This window comes from Oncorhynchus mykiss, chromosome 11, assembly GCF_057628025.1.
Source record: "Oncorhynchus mykiss isolate SJ-2025 chromosome 11, ASM5762802v1, whole genome shotgun sequence".
NCBI classification, from domain to species: domain Eukaryota; kingdom Metazoa; phylum Chordata; class Actinopteri; order Salmoniformes; family Salmonidae; genus Oncorhynchus; species Oncorhynchus mykiss.
The window spans coordinates 84,671,618-84,696,001 of NC_143032.1; the positions used below are offsets into that span (position 1 = coordinate 84,671,618).

General features: G+C 41.4%; 2 protein-coding genes across 4 annotated transcripts in view; one reads left to right on the plus strand and one right to left on the minus strand.

Moving 5' to 3' along the window:
• Positions 1-23,598, minus strand: part of LOC110536484 (PDZ domain-containing protein 2) — a 291,837-nt gene extending 268,239 nt beyond the window's left edge. For all 3 annotated transcript variants that reach the window (XR_016484730.1, XM_036936523.2, XM_090191267.1), the window contains exon 1: positions 23,105-23,598. The gene's annotated coding sequence lies outside the window, so the exon portion shown is untranslated. The remainder of the gene's footprint in view (positions 1-23,104) is intronic.
• On the plus strand, positions 16,119-16,834 carry LOC149979898 (uncharacterized). The gene is made up of 2 exons (XM_090191268.1): positions 16,119-16,288; positions 16,499-16,834. The coding sequence occupies exons 1-2, from the start codon at positions 16,142-16,144 to the stop codon at positions 16,709-16,711; spliced, it is 360 nt and encodes a 119-aa protein (XP_090047394.1). The 5' UTR covers positions 16,119-16,141; the 3' UTR covers positions 16,712-16,834.
• Positions 23,599-24,384: the final 786 nt, after the last annotated feature.

Sequence of the window (24,384 nt, forward strand, 5' to 3'; positions counted from 1 at the left end):
AGTAATATTATTAGTATAAATACTAGTATTAGTGATAGTATTAGTACTAATATTAGTAATAGTAATAGTATTAGTATTAGTACTAGTATTAATAATATTATTAGTAATAGTATTAGTAATAGCATTAGACGCATAGAAGATTCAGAGACTGGACCGCTCTCGTATTCTTAATAGTCTCACTCTTTCTACAACGTCGTGAGCGGTTTTAACCCACATTCCTAGAGGAACGGAGTGAGGGTGTTCTACAGTGGGTTTAAAAAAGGGGGAATTCACGCCGGTCGGCCGGTCTGCCAATCAGAGAGTAGAGCAGGATTTGTTTTTAGCACCCTTTTGTTTTCTGTTACAGGACAGCCCTTGATGTCCTCCTTCTCCTCCCCCACTGGGGGGCCATATGGCCCCTAGATTAGTTAAGCCCCATTTCAGCAACGTCCCAATGTGGCTGACAGACACATCACACTCTCTTCAATAGGCACAGGCTGTCAAAACATGTGTTTACCAGCTATTTCATATTTTCAAAAAAATGCAGAGGGAGAAAGGCTGGCTTTGCAGTTGTTCTGTAATATCTTCCGATATAGTGGGTGATTTTAAGACACTTGAAAACACTCAGCGACTCACACATGGGTGGCCGAGAGAGAGAGAGAGAGAGGTTGGGCGAGCGGGCAACACATGAATCCATCAACAACAACATTAAAAACCAGGAATACATAATAGACTGACCAGTCACATTATTACCCTGCATTCTGAACTGGCTATAGCTTGTCAACCTCTATCAGTCACATTATTACCCTGCATTCTGAACTGGCTATAGCTTGTCAACCTCTATCAGTCACAGTATTACCCTGCATTCTGAACTGGCTATAGCTTGTCAACCTCTATCAGTCACATTATTACCCTGCATTCTGAACTGGCTATAACTTGTCAACCTCTATCAGTCACAGTATTACCCTGCATTCTGAACTGGCTATAACTTGTCAACCTCTATCAGTCACATTATTACCCTGCATTCTGAACTGGCTATAACTTGTCAACCTCTATCAGTCACATTATTACCCTGCATTCTGAACTGGCTATAGCTTGTCAACCTCTATCAGTCACATTATTACCCTGCATTCTGAACTGGCTATAGCTTGTCAACCTCTATCAGTCACATTATTACCCTGCATTCTGAACTGGCTATAGCTTGTCAACCTCTATCAGTCACATTATTACCCTGCATTCTGAACTGGCTATAGCTTGTCAACCTCTATCAGTCACAGTATTACCCTGCATTCTGAACTGGCTATATCTTGTCAACCTCTATCAGTCACAGTATTACCCTGCATTCTGAACTGGCTATAGCTTGTCAACCTCTATCAGTCACATTATTACCCTGCATTCTGAACTGGCTATAACTTGTCAACCTCTATCAGTCACATTATTACCCTGCATTCTGAACTGGCTATAGCTTGTCAACCTCTATCAGTCACAGTATTACCCTGCATTCTGAACTGGCTATAACTTGTCAACCTCTATCAGTCACATTATTACCCTGCATTCTGAACTGGCTATAGCTTGTCAACCTCTATCAGTCACATTATTACCCTGCATTCTGAACTGGCTATAGCTTGTCAACCTCTATCAGTCACAGTATTACCCTGCATTCTGAACTGGCTATAACTTGTCAACCTCTATCAGTCACATTATTACCCTGCATTCTGAACTGGCTATATCTTGTCAACCTCTATCAGTCACAGTATTACCCTGCATTCTGAACTGGCTATAACTTGTCAACCTCTATCAGTCACAGTATTACCCTGCATTCTGAACTGGCTATAACTTGTCAACCTCTATCAGTCACATTATTACCCTGCATTCTGAACTGGCTATAGCTTGTCAACCTCTATCAGTCACATTATTACCCTGCATTCTGAACTGGCTATAGCTTGTCAACCTCTATCAGTCACAGTATTACCCTGCATTCTGAACTGGCTATAACTTGTCAACCTCTATCAGTCACATTATTACCCTGCATTCTGAACTGGCTATATCTTGTCAACCTCTATCAGTCACAGTATTACCCTGCATTCTGAACTGGCTATAACTTGTCAACCTCTATCAGTCACAGTATTACCCTGCATTCTGAACTGGCTATAACTTGTCAACCTCTATCAGTCACATTATTACCCTGCATTCTGAACTGGCTATAGCTTGTCAACCTCTATCAGTCACAGTATTACCCTGCATTCTGAACTGGCTATAACTTGTCAACCTCTATCAGTCACATTATTACCCTGCATTCTGAACTGGCTATAGCTTGTCAACCTCTATCAGTCACAGTATTACCCTGCATTCTGACCTGGCTATATCTTGTCAACCTCTATCAGTCACAGTATTACCCTGCATTCTGAACTGGCTATAGCTTGTCAACCTCTACATTGCCATGCTGAAGCGCTGGTAGAGGAGGGGGAAGGAGAGGAGGATGAGGTGGAGAGGTAGCGGTGCTGTGTGGTGCTCATTGCCTTGTTGAAATCACACCGTCCCACAATAAAAACACCTCTATACCAAACACAGGCGGGAAGGTATTCTCCTTTAGTAGTAACTTCTGGACAACCTCAGTACCACACCTGCAGCCCACCTGTGCCGACAAGTGAAGTCTCGATGATGGACGAGAGGAGGAGGAGGAGGAGGAAGGTCAGGAGGAGACCTGTGTCCTACTTCTCCCAACTAGTAAAGTCTTGCTGATGAACGAGAGGAGGAGGAGGAAGGCGGGAGGAGACCGAGCAGAGGAGAGAAGTAGAGACAGGGGCATGTGCTACCCAGCAGGAGAGTAACTACCTGGAAAGCAGCCAGACGACCAGAGGAACAAAGACCTTGCCTAGTCTAACCATGTCCATAAATAACTAGCTCTCTCAACTCACCGCACCGTCTATACGAGCGGAAGGGTTTCCACGCTGGACATGTGGTCTAAACATTCTAAACATGGGGTGCTGCACAGCCCTCGGTTCCAACCTCTGTGTGTGTGTGTGTGTGTGTGTGTGTGTGTGAGCAGCTGTGATGAAGCACAAGACATACAGTTGAAGTCAAACCTTTACATACACCTTAGCCAAATACATTTAAACTCAGTTTTTCACACAATTCCTGACATTTAATCCTAGTAAAAATTCCCCGTCTCAGGTCAGTTAAGATCACCATTAAGAATGTGAAATGTCAGAATAATAGTAGAGACAATTATTTATTTCAGCTTTTATTTCTTTCATCGCATTCCCAGTTGGTCAGAAGTTTACATACAGTCAATTAGTATTTGGTAGCATTGCCTTGAAATTGTTTAACTTGGATCAAACGTTTCGGGTAGCCTTCCACAAGCTTCCCACAATAAATTAGGTACATTTTGGCCCAATTCCTCCTGACAGAGCTGGTGTAACTGAGTCAGAGTTTTAGGCCTCCTTGTTCGCACACACTTTTTATGTTCTGTCCACAAATTTTCAATAGAATTGAGGTCAGGGCTTTGTGATGGCCACTCCAATACCTTTACTTTGATGTCCTTAAGCCATTTTGCCACATCTTTGGAAGTATGCTAGGGGTCATTGTCCATTTGGAAGACCCATTTGCGACCAAGCTTTAAAACTTCCTGACGCTACCCATCCCTTAAGAGGGATAATTGTCATCAGCAACCGCTGAATAGCATAGCGCCCCAGTCAAATAATATTACTAAAAAATATTCATATTCATGAAATCACAAGTGCAATATTGCAAAACACAGTTTAGCCTTTTGTTAATCCACCTGTCGTGTCAGATTTAGAAATTATGCTTTACAGCGAAAGCCATCCAAGCGTTTGTGTAAATGTATCGATCGCATGACAAGACATTAAGTACACTTAGCATCAGGTAGCTTGGTCACAAATCAGAAAAGCAATCAAATTAATCATTTACCTTTGATGATCTTCGGATGTTTTCACTCACGAGACTCCCAGTTACACAACAAATGTTCCTTTTGTTCCATAAAGATTATTTTCAAAATACCTCTGTTTGTTTGTCGCGTAATGTTTAGAAATCCAAAGGAAAGAGCGGTCACTACAACGCAAACGTATATTCCAAATAATATCCGTAATGTCTGATCCATGGATGAATCAGTCCTCTCCTTCTCAGTTCAGGATGTTTAGGACCATAGAGCTTTGAAAAACAAAATGCACTCGGCTCTGGCATTTTTCAAGCTTGGCGAGACGCATGCAATTCATCCCAGTTAGAGTTTCTAGATTAAAGACCAGGAGAATTACTTCCTGACTCTGTTTCAGCTAGATAGTCCATCTCCGGTCCCCAAATGGCAACATTTTGTTTCTTCTGCCTGCTGCTTTAAACGGAGTTGGAAGTTGAATACTGCCTCTGCCTGAAAGTTTGTTTATATCTCGTCTTATCATACGGCTAGCATAGAAAAGCTGATCATACAGCTAGCATAGAAAAACTGATCATACAGCTAGCATAGAAAAGCTGATCATACAGCTAGCATAGAAAAGCTGATCATACAGCTAGCATAGAAAAGCTGATCATACAGCTAGCATAGAAAAACTGATCATACAGCTAGCATAGAAAAAATGATCATACGAGCAGTGGGGTGAGTGAGTAATCTCGGCACCCAAAACCAAATATTGCATGCTGGCCTGGACAGCTAACATTTCAATGTCTCATCTGTCACAAGAGACTAAGAAGTAATTCTCTATTACAATTCACTTAGTTGATTGACATCTGCAGGGTGCATGCTTAAAAGTGATTAGGCCCCATGTTATAAGATTAACCTCCCGCTGCACCAAGAACAAAATGTAATTTGCCTCGTAAACAACGTGTGTAGACTAACAACAACAGGTGTAGACTAACAGGGAAATGCTTGGTAAACAACAGGTATAGACTAACAGTGAAATGTTTGGTAAACAACAGGTGTAGACTAACAGTGAAATGCTTGGTAAACAACAGGTATAGACTAACAGTGAAATGTTTGGTAAACAACAGGTGTAGACTAACAGTGAAATGTTTGGTAAACAACAGGTGTAGACTAACAGTGAAATGCTTGGTAAACAACAGGTGTAGACTAACAGGGAAATGCTTGGTAAACAACAGCTGTAGACTAACAGTGAAATGCTTGGTAAACAACAGGTGTAGACTAACAGGGAAATGCTTGGTAAACAACAGGTGTAGACTAACAGTGAAATGCTTGGTAAACAACAGGTGTAGACTAACAGGGAAATGCTTGGTAAACAACAGGTGTAGACTAACAAGGAAATGCTTGGTAAACAACAGGTGTAGACTAGCAGTGAAATGCTTGGTAAACAATAGGTGTAGACTAACAGGGAAATGCTTGGTAAACAACAGGTGTAGACTAACAGTGAAATGCTTGGTAAACAACAGGTGTAGACTAACAGGGAAATGCTTGGTAAACAACAGGTGTAGACTAACAGTGAAATGCTTGGTAAACAACAGGTGTAGACTAACAGGGAAATGCTTGGTAAACAACTCGATGAGTCGATGTGCAGGGGTGCGTTATAATTGAGGTAGATAATGTACATATAGGTATGGATAAAGTGACAAGGCAACAGGATAGATTACAAACAGTAGCAGCAGCATTAGTGCAAAGAGGTTCGATGCAGATAGTCTGGGTACCTATTTGATTAACTATTTAGTAGTGTTATGGCTTGGGGGTAGACGCTGTTCAGGCTCCTGTTGTTTCAGACATGTTGCATCGGTACCGCTTACTGTGCGGTAGCAGAAAGAACAGTCTGTGACTTGGTTGGCTGCAATTTAGGCTAAATGGAGCCTTGACCCATATTGGCTTCTCAGAGAAGCAATCAGCCAAATACATCACGGGACTGGACTGGAGAGGGGGGAGCTGAGAAGCAATCAGACAAATACATCATGGGACTGGACTGGAGAGGGAGGAGCTGAGAAGCAAATCAGACAAATACATCACGGGACTGGACTGGAGAGGGAGGAGCTGAGAAGCAATCAGCCAAATACATCACGGGACTGGACTGGAGAGGGAGGAGCTGAGAAGCAATCAGCCAAATACATCACAGGACTGGACTGGAGAGGGAGGAGCTGAGAAGCAATCAGCCAAATACATCACGGGGACTGGACTGGAGAGGGAGGAGCTGAGAAGCACAGTGGAATATGGACGTACGTCACAAAGGGTCTTTAAACTGGTTTAATATTCCCATTGATATTCTCTGTGGTTGTACAGTCAGTCTATGATATCATCCTGGCTATAGTATCATGGCACTGGACTGGAGAGTGAGGGGCACAGTGGAAAAAATACCCAGCTAGCACATTTGGTTCCTTGGAAGTTGCGGGAACATACATTTTTGGTTTCCCATTGGTTCTGAGAACGAAGGGTACACTTTGCCTGTTTTGGGAACTTGCATTGTTATTTGAGGGTAATTAAATTAAGATTCTGAGAACATGTTTCAATAAGACTGGCTTAGTTTAACCGTTTTGAATTCCAAGCACAGATACGACACATGGAAATGAATTTGCTTAGGCATTGATCAAATCAATTTGTATTTGTCACATGCGCCGAATACAACAGATGTAGATCTCACCATGAAACGCTTACTCACAAGCCCTTAAAAAACTTCTTCAGGATCGGTGTCCCTTCTACGGGACAGTTGAGCTAACGTAGGCTAATGTGATTAGCATGAGGTTGTAAGTAACAAGAACATTTCCCAGGACATAGACATATCTGATATTGGCAGAAAGCTTAAATTCTTGTTAATCTAACTGCACTGTCCAATTTACAGTAGCTATTACAGTGAAAGAAAACCATGCTATTGTTTGAGGAGAGTGCACAATTTTGAACATGAAAAGTTATTCATAAACAAATTAGGCACATTTGGGCAGTCTTGATACAAAAAAACATTGATTTGTAAACCAATCAACCAGGCTGGCGTGAAGGTTCACCTTGCAACAGGACAACGACCCTAAGCACACAGCCAAGACAACAGAGGAGTGGCTTTGGGACAAGTCTCTGAATGTCCTTGAGTGGCCCAGCCAGAGCCCGGACTTAAACCCGATCGAACATCTCTGGAGAGGCCTGAAAATAGCTCTGCAGCGACGCTCCCCATCCAACCTGACAGAGCTTGAGAGGATCTGCAGAGAAGAATGGGAGAAACTCCCCAAATACAATTGTGGCAAGCCTGTAGCATCATACCCAAGAATGCCTCGATACTGTAATCACTGCCAAATGTGTTTCAACAAAGTACTGAGTAAAGGGTCTAAATACTTGAGTAAATGTAATATTTCCCTTTTTTTTTAAATACATTTTCAAAAATGTCAAAATAACTGTTTTTGCTGAATACTTTCCAAAGGCACTGTATGTGTAGGTAATCCTTTCTAGCGTGACTATTGTGAAAGTTATTACAAAGAACTGCAAGTGTTGCTGATGCTCTCCACTTTCTGGAGGACGGAGTTTTGAAATCAGTGGAATGCCCGGTGGAAGCAGAGTATGATCGCGATGGAGAATGAGAAAATTCTGCCATTTGATTGCAAATACACAGGGGAGCCGAAAAGAGAACACACAGAAGAATGCTGTTGTATAAAACACCTGTTTCTGGATTACATCTTCAAACTAAGGGTAACCATGGCAACCGTGACAGAGAGGGAGAAGCGTTCATCCGTGTATACAGGTAAGAGCGTCTAGCTAGCTACATTTTCAGATATTACAGGTTTCTAATTTTGTCAGAGTCGTTTACATTACAAGTTAAAGTGTACTATTAGCTAGCTAGCTAATGTTAGCTGACTGCCTTGCTAGCTAACATTACATGTATGATCTGTGTAGTACTATTATTCGTATCTCAGAGCCATTTGCATTGCTAGTTATAGCCTAATGTTAGCTAGCTAGCTAATATTGAATTAGCTGGTTGATTAGCATTAGCTACCAGCAGATTCGGGATTTGGGATTATGGTTCATTGTTTAGCTAACTAGCTAACTAGCTACTTGTATAAACAAAAGACTCCACTATGCAAGTAGCCATTTCACTGTACTGTTTGCACCTTGTGTATCCTGCGCATGTGACAAATAAACTTAGATTTGATTTGATATAGTGTGTGTTTACCAGAGACGGTAATGTGAAGAACAACATGACCTGCACCAAAGTCAAATTAGGATATAACGTTAGGCCAACGAGACAGTGTCCAAGTTCCAGGATTCTCAGGTAGAAAGCCCTGCTTTTATTTAATCTCACTCACAAACGTAAGCTATTTTGTGTAATTAGCTCTTGTAAATAATGATCTTGTTGTGAGTTTATTTATAAATACAAATGAGCTAAAGACATTGTCAGATATATGATACAGTCATTATTTGTACTGGCTAGCCAGCTAACCTAACGTTACAGCATTGTGACGTAGTTTTACGCATTTATGTTGAAGAATACCCGTAAGCGGCTACATTGCGCAACTGGTCACCTGATGGCTCCCAGAGTGATCCTCGCGTAAAATACAGAGGTAGCCATTATTCCAATCGGTCCTACTGAAAAAACAATTGTCCCGGTGGATATATTATCGAATAGATATTTGAAAAACACCTTGAGGATTGATTATAAACAACGTTTGCCATATTTCTGTCGATATTATGGAGCTAATTTGGAATATTTTTCGGCGTTTTCGTGACTGCAATTTCCGGACGATTTCTCAGACAAACGTGAAGAACAAACGGAGCTATTTCGCCTACAAAAATAATATTTTTGGAAAAAATAAACATTGGCTATCTAACTAGGAGTCTCGTGAGTGAAAACATCCGAAGCTCATCAAAGGTAAACAATTTAATTTGATTGCTTTTCTGATTTTCGTGACCAAGTTACCTGCTGCTAGCTGGACAAAGTGCTATGCTAGGCTATCGATAAACTTACACAAATGCTTGTCTAGCTTTGGCTGTAAAGCATATTTTGAAAATCTGAGATGACAGGGTGATTAACAAAAGGCTAAGCTGTGTCTCAATATATTTCACTTGTGATTTTCATGAATAGGAATATTTTCTATATTTTATGTCCGTTGCGTTATGCTAATTAGTGTGAGTCGATGATTACGCTCCCGCACCCGGGATGGGGAGTTACTAGAGATTAACACAGTGTCCAAAGAAGTGCCAGATGTATACAGAATGGTGTCATATGCGTAGAGATGGATCAAGGAATCACCCGCAGCAAGAGCGACATCATTGATTTATACAGAGAAAAGAGTCGGCCCGAGAATTGAACCCTGTGGCACCTCCATAGAGACTGCCAGAGAACCGGACAACAGGCCCTCCGATTTGACACACTGAATTCTGTCTGCGAATTAGTTGGTGAACCAGGCGAGGCAATCATTTGAGAAACCAAGGCTGTTGAGCCTACCGATAAGAATACGGTGATTGACAAAGTCGAAAGCCTTGGCCAGGTCGATGAAGACGGCTGCACAGTTCTGTCTTTTATCAATGGCGGTTATGATATCGTTTAGTACCTTGAGCATGGCTGAGATGCACCCATGACCGTGACTCATGACTTTCCCCTTGTTCCTCAACTGTAGAGTATGACATACTATTTTCTAGCTCTGAGTCTCTATTTTTATCCAATGTAAAAAACAAAAACACATTTAGCATTTTGCTACCTAAGACCGAATGGAGCCGGTCGGTCACATATCTTTTTAAACAACATTCTTAGAACGTTACTAACGTTTTCTTAATGTTCTGAGAACCCGACTTTAAATAGAACCATGAGGAAACCTGCAGAAAACGTTACGCTGAAGTACTAATATTCCCACAGAAGAACTTTGTTTCTTAACGTTTCCCTGAACGTTCTGAGAACATGACTTTAAATAGAACCACGAGGAAACCTGTAGGAAATGTTATGCTTAAGTACAGAAATTCCCACTTAAGACACATGGCTCTTAGAAGATGAAGTGCTAGCTGGGTATCCTGCACCATTCCCAGAACGTTGTGGAAAGGTTGTATGCAAAAATAACTAAAAGGACAATCACGCTCTTACCAAACATATGGTTCTCAGCACGTTATGTGCTAGCTGGGTAAAAAACTATCTCACTGCAGCTCTGTGTCTTGGTTCACTGTAGCCCTAGTTCAGCTTCCAATTCAACAAGCTGTCTCTCTCTCTGCTGCTCCGTGTCTTGCTCACCTGTAGCCCTAGTTCAGCTTCCAATTCAACAAGCTGTCTCTCTCCATGCAGCTCCGTGTCTTGGTTCACTGTAGCCCTAGTTCAGCTTCCAATTCAACAAACTGTCTCTCTCTCTGCTGCTCCGTGTCTTGGTTCACTGTAGCCCTAGTTCAGCTTCCAATTCAACAAGCTGTCTCTCTCTCTGCTGCTCCGTGTCTGGCTCACCTGTAGCTCTACTTCCTGCCTGTGAAGAGAGATCATGCAGTTGCTATATTATGTCACCAAAGGTACACAAAAGACACAAACACTGTCTTTCAATGTCCTAACACTGTACTAATACATTTCACCAAGGGAAAAAGCTGACTTCTCAAATGTTTACACCGGAAAGAGTGAAGAACACCACGTCCCCCCCCCCCCCAGAAAAATAACAAGCGCTAGAAGGAAAAGCCGTGGGTGGAGGGAGGTAGGGAGGAGGTTCTTTGGGTTCACGTCCCAGCGTGGGCTGGGTTATAGCCTGGCCTGGGCTGGGTCGATAGCAGAGGCCAGGACACTCTGGTCTACAGCTCAATGAGCCGTGCTTCGGTAGCTGTTTGGAGGCGGTCAGTGGCGGACAGTGTTTTGACGCTGGCCTGGTGGGCAGAAAAGATTGTACTCTTCAAACAAAAGCAATGCTCTTTTCTTGCTCCTGCTATTGTCCCGCTGAAGTGTAAAGAGAAAAGAGAAGCTTCTACAGAGAGCTACTTTCTTTATATGTTATGTTGTCTGAGAACGTTTTTCTGGTCCAGGGATATTTGACCTGACAAATAGGGACAAGGGAATTGTGTTTCTTAGACCTGTTTTCAATTGAAGAATATGATAGACTGTACATTTATGAACCAACAGCTGCATTGCTTAAGTCCATAACAGACAGTCCACAACTAACACAAGGGAAAGTGTTTATACTGAAATGTTCTGGGCTGCTGCAGGGTTAAGTTTTCAGAACGTGGGTTGTTGCAGGGTTACATTTTCAGACTGTGGGTTGCTGCAGGGTTAAGTTTTCAGAATGTGGGTTGTTGCAGGGTTAAGTTTTCAGAATGTGGGTTGCTGCAGGGTTAAGTTTTCAGAATGTGGGCTGTTGCAGGGTTAAGTTTTCAGAATGTGGGTTGCTGCAGGGTTAAGTTTTCAGAATGTGGGCTGCTGCAGGGTTAAGTTTTCAGAATGTGGGTTGCTGCAGGGTTAAGTTTTCAGAATGTGGGTTGTTGCAGGGTTACGTCTTCAGAATGTGGGCTGTTGCAGGGTTAAGTTTTCAGAATGTGGGTTGTTGCAGGGTTACGTTTTCAGAATGTGGGTTGCTGCAGGGTTACGTTTTCAGAATGTGGGTTGTTGCAGGGTTACGTTTTCAGAATGTGGGCTGCTGCAGGGTTACGTTTTCAGAATGTGGGTTGCTGCAGGGTTACGTTTTCAGAATGTGGGTTGCTGCAGGGTTACGTTTTCAGAATGTGGGCTGCTGCAGGGTTACGTTTTCAGAATGTGGGTTGTTGCAGGGTTAAGTTTTCAGAACGTGGGTTGTTGCAGGGTTACGTTTTCAGAATGTGGGCTGTTGCAGGGTTAAGTTTTCAGAATGTGGGTTGCTGCAGGGTTACGTTTTCAGAATGTGGGCTGCTGCAGGGTTACGTTTTCAGAATGTGGGTTGCTGCAGGGTTACGTTTTCAGAATGTGGGCTGCTGCAGGGTTACGTTTTCAGAATGTGGGTTGCTGCAGGGTTACGTTTTCAGAATGTGGGTTGCTGCAGGGTTAAGTTTTCAGAATGTGGGCTGCTGCAGGGTTAAGTTTTCAGAATGTGGGTTGCTACAGGGTTAAGTTTTCAGAATGTGGGCTGCTGCAGGGTTACATTTTCAGAATGTGGGCTGCTGCAGGGTTATGTTTAGGTTTGGCTTTAAGGTTTGTGGGTTGTTGGAGGGCAGTTCTGCAGGATTTAGGCCAGACAGTTGTAGGGGTTCCTGTGTTTGGATGATCTGTGTCATTGTCCATAGACAGGTTTGATTGAACGAGGTTTAAAAGGACTTTGCCGTTGGTTGAATAGATAGAGAGAGAGGTGGCCTGAAAGTTGTTCAGGACTACAGTCAGACGTTCTGAAAACTGGGGGTGTCCGAAGGGCATGCTCCCTTGAGAACGACTGGTGACTTTTTAAAAAGGAGATTCTACCCGGAAATGAATAAAAACGTAATTATGTTGACACCATTTGAAATATAGATTAGCTTTTACCTCATTGAAAAACCTCAAAATACTCAAAATACTCAAAATATATGTTGTATCTTGTCACTCGTGGGTTTTGGTAGTGGGTGTGCAATTCTACACATTTTGCCATTTGACTGAGATAAAATGTGCCGTTTTAAAGCAAATGTTCTTCAATTCTACACATTTTGTCATGGCTTATGCTGTATTCTTATGCTATCTGAGTGACTCAAACATTATATCAAAATTAATGGGGGTTGTGCCCATGCCATGGCATTTTCTGAAATTTAGATTCTCTCAGTCTAGTTTATATTTTGGTGATTGTTAGTTCTCAAAGATGATCTTATAAAACAATACAGTGCCTTCGGAAAGTATTCAGACCCCCTTTTCCACATGTTGTTTTATTACAGCCTTATTATAAAATAGATTAAATCATTTTTTCCCCTCATCAATCCACACACAATACCCCATAATGACACCACAATACCCCATAATGACATCACAATACCCCATAATGGCATCACAATACCCCATAATGACATCACAATACCCCATAATGACATCACAATACCCCATAATGGCATCACAATACCCCATAATGACATCACAATACACCATAATGACAAAGTGAAAACAAGTTTTTAGATTGTTTTGTGCAAATTCTTTAAAAAAACAAAAACAGATACCTTATTTACATAAGTTTTCAGACCATTTGCTATGAGACTCGAAATTGAGCTCAGGTGCATCCTGTTTCCATTGATCATCCTTGATGTTTCAACAACTTGATTGAAGTCCACCTGTGGTACATTCAATTAATTGGACATGATTTGGAAAGGCACACACCTGCCTATATAAGGTCCCACAGTTGGGGACACACACACAAAAACCAAGCCATGAGGTCGACAGGATTGTGTCGAGGCACAGATCTGGGGAAGAGTAGCAAAAAATGTCTGCATCATTGAAGGTCCCCAAGAACACAGTGGCCTCCATCATTCTTAAATGGAAGAAGTTTGGAAATACCAAGACTCTTTCTAGAGCTGGCCACCAGGCAAAACTGAGGAATCAACCAATAACCAGATAGTCTCTCTGACAGAGCTCCAGAGTTCCTCTGTGGAGATGGGAGAACCTTCCAGAAGGACTACCATCTCTGCAGCCCTCCACCAATCAGGCCTTTATGGTAGAGTTGTCAGACGGAATCCACTACTCAGTAAAAAGGCACATGACAGCCTGCTTGGAGTTTACCAAAAGGCACCTGTTAGTTTTTACTTTATCTATTTAGAACCTAACGGACAACTAGGTAACGCTCAAACCAAGTTTATTCACCCAATGGGTCAGACATCTGAACCTACAAAGACGTATTTACACAAGCACTGGTATTTAAACCTTCCTCCTATGCTTCGTCTTCTCCTTACACATCTGGACAGCCAATACATCTCTGTTGCTAGGCAGAACTTCAGTGATGCCTGTTCTTCCTCGGCCCAAATTCCTCACTCCTCCCCAACTCACGGCTGTCCTGTTGACTTGTACCAAACGGTGGCACTTCTCCTTTTCATAGGATGCCTGATGTCTAACAATAACATGTTCTGACAGAACATAAACATTCTACATTCTCTCTCTCAGTGACATGAATAAGGTATTTTCAAATTTAGAAGTCAGAACCCATCACACCTGAAGGACTCTCAGACCATGAGAAAACAAGATTCTCTGGTCTGATGAAACCAAGATTGAACTCTTTGGCCTGAATGCCAAACGTCACATCTGGAGGAAACCTGTCACCATCCATACGGTGAAGCATGGTGGTGAAGCACGGTGGTGAAGCACGGTGGTGAAGCACGGTGGTGGTAGCATCATGCTGTGGGGGTGTTTTTCAGTGGCAGGGACTGGGAGACTAGTCAGGATCAAGGGAAAGATGAATGGAGCAAAGAACAGAGAGATCCTTGATGAAAACCTGCTCCAGAGAGGCAAGTCTCTGAATGTCCTTGAGTGGCTCAGCCAGAACCCGGACTTGAACCCAATCTAACATCTCTGGGGAGATCTGAAAATAGCTGTGCAGAAGCGCTCCCCATTCAACCAGACAGAGCTTGAGGGGATCTGCAAAGAAGAATGGGAGAAACTCCCCAAATACAGGTGTGCCAAGCTGGTAGCGCCATACCCAAGAAGACTTGAGGCTGTAATCGCTGCCAAAGGTGCTTATAAACAAAGTACTGAGTAAAGGGTCTGAATACTCGTGTAAATGTGATATCAGTTTTATTTTCAATAAATTTGCAAAAAAACTGTTCTTGCTTTGTCATTGCGGGGTATTGTGTTTAGTGTAGATTGATGAGGGGGAAAAAAGATTTAACTAAATGTGGAAAAAGTCAAGGGATCTGAATACTTCTGAAAGCAGTGTAAAACCTGTCTATAGTGTGAGGAAGGCGTGCTCTCATTGGTTAGCCTCATCTTTCTCCGTTGGAAGCCATTATGTCACAGCCTGATCATGGCCATAGTTGACAAGACAGCACAGACATGGCTATTGGCGTGACAGATCTATCAAACAGATCTGGGGCTAATTGAGTCACAGGTAAACATGTCAAACCAAGCGCATCTCTATTTCGGGCCATCTTTGCTTCCTATGAAAGTTCCTGTAGTACCAATGAAGTATCGTCTTGTTGCTGTCCCAATCGTCCACTTCCTCTGTTTGGCCTGTAAATACAACGATACTTCCTATGTTTATAAATACAACACTTCCTGTTTATAAATACAACAACACTTCCTATGTTTATAAATACAGCAACACTTCCTATGTTTATAAATACAACAACACTTCCTGTTTATAAATACAACAACACTTCCTATGTTTATAAATACAACAACACTTCCTGTTTATAAATACAACAACGCTTCCTATGTTTATGAATACAACAACACTTCCTGTTTATAAATACAACAACACTTCCTGTTTATAAATACAACAACGCTTCCTATGTTTATGAATACAACAATACTTCCTGTTTATAAATACAACAATATGTCCTATGTTTATAAATACAACAACACTTCCTGTTTATAAATACAACAACGCTTCCTATGTTTATAAATACAACAATACTTCCTGTTTATAAATACAACAACACTTCCTATGTTTATAAATAGAAAATAATAGATCCAGCATCCTGAGCTTTCTGGCCTTCAGCATGTGATCATGTTCTGATGCAGTCTGATATTGTGGGATAAAAGAGGACAGTTTTGGTGTTGTCGTTTTGGGAAACCGAGGGTATGAACAAGCTGGAGGCCTCCAGACAGAGCTCATATTTTTAGAAAAGTCAGGGCGTAGTCCCAACTGGGGCTTGAACCCTGGACCTTGTGACTGTCAACTCAACCTTAGCTGCTACACCACAGTCACTATGTTATTATCACTGATTGGGGAGCTAAATAGTCAGATGGTGGAGGGAAACAGACAACTGAATATCCTGTTGAGTTTACTCAGATGGTGGAGGGAAACAGACAAACATAAATATGACCATCCATGCTCTTCCCTCCCCACTATGACAAATCCTGAGTCCAAACCTTGCAGTACTAAAGCCATGATCTATCAGACTGTTCAGTCACTTACACAGGTCCAAGAGGCTTCGAAACAGCTTCTACCCTCAAGCCATTAGACTCCTGAACATCTAATCAAATGGCTACTCAGACTATTTGCATCACACACCCCCCCCCCCCCCCCCCCCCCCCACACACTCTTTTATTCCACTGCTACTCTCTGTTATTATCTATGCATAGTCATTTTAATAACTCTACCTACATGTACATATTACCTCTGGCTCTGGTCCGGCCCAGCCCCAGCCACGATGCCCATCACCCAGGAGAACGCCCTGAGCCACATCCATCTACTGGAGTACTGGCTCCTGGTGGCCCAGACCCGGTACGAGGACCACTATGGAGACCCAGACCAGCAGTCCACCACCAGCAGAAACCCAGACCAGGACTCGTACCAGGTCTGTTTTTGCATACACGTGTGGGTGATGTCATTTCTTATAGCTGACATCAATGACATACTGTACTACGAGTGCCTACTGTGATTGTTTCTCTAAAGTCTATCGGTGGTCCACAATGTGGTTCTGAAATCTGTATGATCTATTGTCAGTCTCTGTAATATTGTGGAGTGATACTTCAATCCAGTGTTGGTAACTCCAACTGTATCCCAGGAGTCAGAACACGAGGAGGATGCCTGCAGCGCGGTCAGTGGCAGCACGGTCGGTGGCAGCACGGTCAACAGCGGCGGCTGCAGAGGTACCAGAGGAGACATGTCTCTATGCCAGGCCGCTACACAGAAGCTGATGGAATACATTCAGCTCAACTTCACAGAGGAAGGAGAGATCCAGAGCACCGCCCTCCGACCCACGAGATTTTATGTTTAGACAGTGAAGGCTTCATCTTGTGATTCACTTGATGTGGTGATTAAAAACATCTTGAAGGTCATATGGACTATGACATCACTGATATGTAGTTAACATTTAAAACATAATGAGTGTCATACGGACTATGACATCACTGATATGTAGTTAACATTTAAAACATAATGAGTGTCATACGGACTATGACATCACTGATATGTAGTTAACATTTAAAACATAATGAGTGTCATACGGACTATGACATCACTGATATGTAGTTAACATTTAAAACATAATGAGTGTCATACGGACTATGACATCACTGATATGTAGTTAACATTTAAAACATAATGAGTGTCATACGGACTATGACATCACTGATATGTAGTTAACATTTAAAACATAATGAGTGTCATACGGACTATGACATCACTGATATATAGTTAACATTTAAAACATAATGAGTGTCATACGAACTATGACATCACTGATATGTAGTTAACATTTAAAACATAATGAGTGTCATACGGACTATGACATCACTGATATCTAGTTAACATTTAAAACATAATGAGTGTCATACGGACTATGACATCACTGACATATAGTTAACATTTAAAACATAATGAGTGTCATACGGACTATGACATCACTGATATATATAGTTAACATTTAAAACATAATGAGTGTCATACAGACTATGACATCACTGATATGTAGTTAACATTTAAAACATAATGAGTGTCATACGGACTATGACATCACTGATATATATAGTTAACATTTAAAACATAATGAGTGTCATACGGACTATGACATCACTGATATCTAGTTAACATTTAAAACATAATGAGTGTCATACGGACTATGACATCACTGATATATATAGTTAACATTTAAAACATAATGAGTGTCATACGGACTATGACGTCACTGATATGTAGTTAACATTTAAAACATAATGAGTGTCATACGGACTATGACATCACTGATATGTAGTTAACATTTAAAACATAATGAGTGTCATACGGACTATGACATCACTGACATATAGTTAACATTTAAAACATAATGAGTGTCATACGGACTATGACGTCACTGATATGTAGTTAACATTTAAAACATAATGAGTGTCATACGGACTATGACATCACTGATATGTAGTTAACATTTAAAACATAATGAGTGTCATACGGACTATGACATCACTGACATATAGTTAACATTTAAAACATAATGAGTGTCATACGGACTATGACGTCACTGATATCTAGTTAACATTTAAAACATAATGAGTGTCATACGGACTATGACATCACTGACATATAGTTAACATTTAAAACATAATGAGTGTCATACGGACTATGACATCACTGATATCTAGTTAACATTTAAAACATAATGAGTGTCATACGGACTATGACATCACTGACATATAGTTAACATTTAAAACATAATGAGTGTCATACGGACTATGACATCACTGATATCTAGTTAACATTTAAAACAAAAAACCTCAAGATGAAGGAGCATAAAAGTATATAACTTTTGCTTTTGAAAATAAACCTCAAACGTATAATGTTAAAGTTAGATGTTGATGTTCAGCCATGCATAAAAACAATATATTAGTTTTACATTTAATTAAATAAAATTCCATCTACTACACCTCCACAGCGTTACACATTTAGGAAGATTCCAAACACATTCGACAGAGCGTTGGGCCAGTAACTGAAAGGTTGCTGGATCGAATCCCCCGAGCTGACAAGGTAAAAATCTGTCGTTCTGCTCCTGAACAGGCAGTTAACCCACTGTTCCTAGGCCAGTTAACCCACTGTTCCTAGGCCAGTTAACCCACTGTTCCTAGACCAGTTAACCCACTGTTCCTAGGCCATCATTATAAATAAGAATTTGTTCTTAACTGACTTACCTAGTTAAATAAAAAAATCCAAACTGGTTACTAAACTCTCCACAAATCCTATAAATGTCAAAGCAAGCAAAAGATATGTAGACGTACAGTGGGGCAAAAAAGTATTTAGTCAGCCACTCTTAAAGAAGAAGTTACAGGTCTGTGAGAGCCAGAAATCTTGCTTGTTTGTAGGTGACCAAATACTTATTTTCCACCATAATTTGCAAATAAATTCATTAAAAATCCTACAATGTGATTTTCTGGATTTTTTTCTTCTCATTTTGTCCGTCATAGTTGAAGTGTACCTATGATGAAAATTACAGGCCTCTCTCATCTTTTTAAGTGGGAGAACTTGCACAATTGGCCCCACTGTACATAGGATGTATATAACCTACACTTTTTAAACAGTTCAGTCAGTGGGTATCACCAAAAGGAGAGGGAGTCTTATGATGCAGTGAATGGGTTGTAAAGTACACTGAACAAAAAATACAAACGCAACAAGTAAAGTGTTGGTCCCATGTTTCATGAGCTCAAATAAAATATCTCAAAAAATTGTTCCATAAGCAGAATTATTTCTCTCAAATGTTTTGCACAGATTTGTTTACATCCCTGTTAGTGAGCATTTCTCCTTTGCCAAGATCATCCATCCACATGACAGGGGTGGCATATCAATAAGCTGATTAAACAGCATGATCATTACACAGGTGCACCTTGTGCTGGGGGTCAATAAAAGGCCATTCTAAAATGTGCAGTTTTTGTCACACAACACAATGCCACAGATGTGCAATTGTCATGCTGACTGCAGGAATGACCACCGGATCTCTTCCCAGAAAATATCACGTTAATTTCTCTATCATAAAGCACATCTTTTAGAGAATTTGGCAGTACGTCCAACCCGGCCTCACAACAGCAGATCATGTGTAACCACGCCAGACAAGGACCTCCACATCCGACTTCTTCAACTGCGGGATCGTCTGAGACCAGCCACCCAGACAGCTGAGGAAACTGTGGGTTTGCACAACCAAAGAATGACTGTGTCCTCTCAGCGCAGCTCGTCGTCCTCACCTGGGTAACCGACTTCAGTGGGCAAATGCTCATCTTCGATGGCCACTGGCACGCTGAACAAGTGTGCTCTTCACGGATGAATCGCGGTTTCAACTGTACCTGGCAGATGTGAGACATGTGGGCGAGCGTTTTGCTGATGTCAACACTGTGAACAGAGTGCCCCATGGTGGTGGTGGGGTTATGGTATGGGCAGGCATAAGCTACGAACAACTAACACAATTGCATTTTATCGATGGCAATTTGAATGCGAAGACATACCATGAGGAGATCCTGTGGCCCATTGTCATGCCATTCATTCGACGCAATCACCTCATGTTTCAGCATAATGCATGGCCCCATGGAAGCTGAAAATGTCCCAGTTCTTCCATGGCCTGCGTACTCATCAGACATGTCAACCATTGAGCATGTTTGGGATGCTCTGGATCAACGTGTTCCAGTTCCGGCCAATATCCAGCGACTTCACACAGCCATTGAAGAGGAGTGAGTCAACATTCCACATGCCACAATCAACAGCCTGATCAACTCTATGTGAAGGAGATGTGTCAAGCTGCATGAGACAAATGGTGGTCAGACCAGATACTGACTGGTTTTCAGTAGTGTAAAGTACTTCAGTAAAAAATACTTTAAAGTACTACTTAAGTAGAATTTTTGGGGTATCTGTACGTTGCAATTCGTATTTTTAACAAGTTTTACTTTTATTTCACTACACTCCAAAATAAAATGATGTACGTTTTACTCTGTACATTTTCCCTGACATACAGAAGTACTCTTTACATTTTGAATGCTTAGCAGGACAGGAAACTACAGACCCTGGTTTGGTATTACAACGGGCCGTGATCGGGAGTCCCATAGGGCGGCGCACAATTGACCCAGCATCGTCCGGGTTAGGGGAGGGTTTGGCCGCAATTGTAAATAAGAATGTGTTCTTAACTGAGTTGCCTCGATGAATAAATAAAAGGATTTGTATTCCCAGTCATGTGAAATTCATAGATTAGGGCCAAATGAATATATTTCAAGTGACTGATTTCCTTAAATGAACTATAACTCAGTAAAATGCAAATTGTTGCATGTTGCATTTATATTTAAAGATCAGTGTAGTTATTAAAGGGTGAGAGGGTTTTACAGTAGTTTTCAAAGTGACACTCAGTGAGTGGGTTTTACAGTAGTCTTCAAAGGGACACTCAGTGAGTGGGTTTTACAGTAGTTTTCAAAGAGACACTCAGTGAGTGGGTTTTACAGTAGTCTTCAAAGGGACACTCAGTGAGTGGGTTTTACAGTAGTTTTCAAAGAGACACTCAGTGAGTGAGTTTTACAGTAGTTTTCAAAGGGACACTCAGTGAGTGGGTTTTACAGTAGTCTTCAAAGGGACACTCAGTGAGTGGGTTTTACAGTAGTCTTCAAAGGGACACTCAGTGAGTGGGTTTTACAGTAGTTTTCAAAGAGACACTCAGTGAGTGGGTTTTACAGTAGTCTTCAAAGGGACACTCAGTGAGTGGGTTTTACAGTAGTTTTCAAAGAGACACTCAGTGAGTGGGTTTTACAGTAGTTTTCAAAGGGACACTCAGTGAGTGGGTTTTACAGTAGTCTTCAAAGGGACACTCAGTGAGTGGGTTTTACAGTAGTCTTCAAAGGGACACTCAGTGAGTGGGTTTTACAGTAGTCTTCAAAGGGACACTCAGTGAGTGGGTTTTACAGTAGTTTTCAAAGGGACACTCAGTGAGTGGGTTTTACAGTAGTTTTCAAAGGGACACTCAGTGAGTGGGTTTTACAGTAGTCTTCAAAGGGACACTCAGTGAGTGGGTTTTACAGTAGTCTTCAAAGGGACACTCAGTGAGTGGGTTTTACAGTAGTTTTCAAAGGGACACTCAGTGAGTGGGTTTTACAGTAGTTTTCAAAGGGACACTCAGTGAGTGGGTTTTACAGTAGTCTTCAAATGGACACTCAGTGAGTGGGTTTTACAGTAGTTTTCAAAGGGACACTCAGTGAGTGGGTTTTACAGTAGTTTTCAAAGGGACACTCAGTGAGTGGGTTTTACAGTAGTTTTCAAAGGGACACTCAGTGAGTGGGTTTTACAGTAGTTTTCAAAGTGACACTCAGTGAGTGGGTTTTACAGTAGTTTTCAAAGGGACACTCAGTGAGTGGGTTTTACAGTAGTTTTCAAAGAGACACTCAGTGAGTGGGTTTTACAGTAGTTTTCAAAGAGACACTCAGTGAGTGGGTTTTACAGTAGTTTTGAAAGAGACACTCAGTGAGTGGGTTTTACAGTAGTTTTCAAAGGGACACTCAGTGAGTGGGTTTTACAGTAGTTTTCAAAGGGACACTCAGTGAGTGGGTTCTACAGTAGTTTTCAAAGGGACACTCAGTGAGTGGGTTTTACAGTAGTTTTCAAAGGGACACTCAGTGAGTGGGTTTTACAGTAGTCTTCAAAGGGACACTCAGTGAGTGGGTTTTACAGTAGTTTTCAAAGAGACACTCAGTGAGTGGGTTTTACAGTAGTCTTCAAAGGGACACTCAGTGAGTGGGTTTTACAGTAGTTTTCAAAGGGACACTCAGTGAGTGGGTTTTACAGTAGTCTTCAAAGGGACACTTAAATATCACTGTGTCAACAAATTAATTCCAATCTATTTTAGTATGACAAACAGAGACATCATGTATCTCTCTCTCTCTCTCACACACACACACACACACACACACACACACACACACACACACACACACACTTGGATGTGATCTGGTCAAAACAAGGATGGCATTAACAAGTGAACCTGGCATCACGAGCCCAGACATCATCTCTCTTCTCTCACGCACACAGACACACATGTGTGGACCTTGCATGGACAGGATAGTATCACTAACTAGTGAGAAGTTCTCATCATGAAAATAAGAACCGATTAAATAGGGGGATGGTGGTATAAGGCCGTTGATATTTTCAACAGCAGGCTATGTACATCAATGCAAACGTCATTACAAACGTCGCCCTACTCCGTCCATAATGTAGCCTAATTGTACCTTTGCCAAGCAAATATAGCGGTCGAGATGGCGCTAACACATCACCCATTGCACATCCATTCCCTTGAAAAAATATTTTGGTCCAGCTCTTTCTTGCAACCAATGAGACCAAATGAGCTATAGCTTGAAACTTGAATGATTTTTCAACTTTAAATTAAAGGACAGCTTAGTTGGTCAACCAGACCCTTTTGGCCTCTTGAAGTTGAGCATAAATATCCTATCTTCCATTCATTGCTTTATATAGGTTTGGATCTATTCGACCTACAGAAGATTTTCACCTAGAATTGATATCCTAAACTCTGTCTTTTGTCAACAAAACACACATTCAAATTGAAATTATAGAACCTATCGAAAAAGGCATGTTAATTAATAATTTCACAATCCCACTTAAGTTTTAAATGTTTTAAAATGTAAAAAAAAAAACGGGGTTAACTTACGTCTGGGTAGCAAGACAAAGTTATCCTAAGCGTAGACTTCTCAAACGACTGAAAACAAGGGAAATGTATTTCTACAAGCAAATATTAAGAAAAGTTAATCTTACAACGTATCCACAGATGAGCGCTTAGCCTAACTATTCCGTTACTTAGAATCATAAAAGAATCCTAGCAAAGTTGCGATGGAACAGTACTGTGCGCACTCGTCACTCGGGACATTGCTTGTGGCAATATTTCCATGCAATGTATTCAAAGCAGAACCAAAGATGGTGGATAAATGAAGACAGTTAACTCAGACCGTTTATCACAGAACAAAAATGTCAGTTCCGGTCTTCTTAACTGGGTGTGTCTCTCATAGACACCAACGGAATATCCGCTGGGTCGGGTCTACTTAGTTCATATAGACGTTTATTGAAACAGAAAAAAAGAAAGAAAAAAACCCATCTACGACTAGGGTGTCTCGCTGGCTCTTCCGTCTCTGGCAGAACTACGACCATACGGGGCGGAGTCAGCGCCATTGATTTATGAGCTCTTTATCCAATCAGGGCGAAGTTTCACAGAATATCGAGATTGAAATGATTACACTATCCAATCAGATCATGGTAAAATCTGTATAAAATAACTGCATAACTGGGTTAACAGTTTTACAATTAGTTAACAAACTGTTAATACATTATTTGATAAACATAACTTTTTGGTTGAAGTTGTAATAAACTACTTTGAACAACTTTATAAATCTTGAAATATACCTTGATGTGATACTGATAACTTTGTGTGTGTGTGTGTAAGTAAATTTAATCATATCACAACCGTTCATTTGACCCTGCAACAATTTATAAAACATTTCCAGCTGCCGTTGAGCAAGACACTTAACCCCTAAAATGCTCCAAGGGTCGCTGTGCTACGACAGACCGTTTCTTAATAAAAACCTCTCCATGGGACATGACCGTGTATGACTGTCTAGTTCAGGGCATTTAGTAATGGGTCTCTTCATCCAGGAAACATGCGGTGGTTGCTGCTAGACTCCATACTAACTCGGTCATTTCCCAAGGACCACCTTATCAGGCACAACAATAACTCTACTAGACTCTCTCTCTCTCTCTCTCTCTCTCTCTCTCTCTCTCTCTCTCTCTCTCTCTCTCTCTCTCTCTCTCTCTCTCTCTCTCTCTCTCTCTCTCTCTCTCTCTCTCTCTCTCTCTCTCTCTCTCTCTCTCTCTCTCTCTCTCCTCTCTCTCTCTCTCTCTCTCTCTCTCTCTCTCTCTCTCTCTCTCTCTCTCTCTCTC

What these genes read in the sequence shown, in the direction of transcription:
- LOC149979898 (XM_090191268.1), top strand. Translation starts at nt 16,142, where the DNA reads ATGCCCATCACCCAGGAGAACGCCCTGAGCCACATCCATCTACTGGAG. An exon ending in CAGACCAGGACTCGTACCAG is followed by an intron (nt 16,289 to 16,498) that starts GTCTGTTTTTGC and finishes ACTGTATCCCAG; the next exon opens with GAGTCAGAACACGAGGAGGA.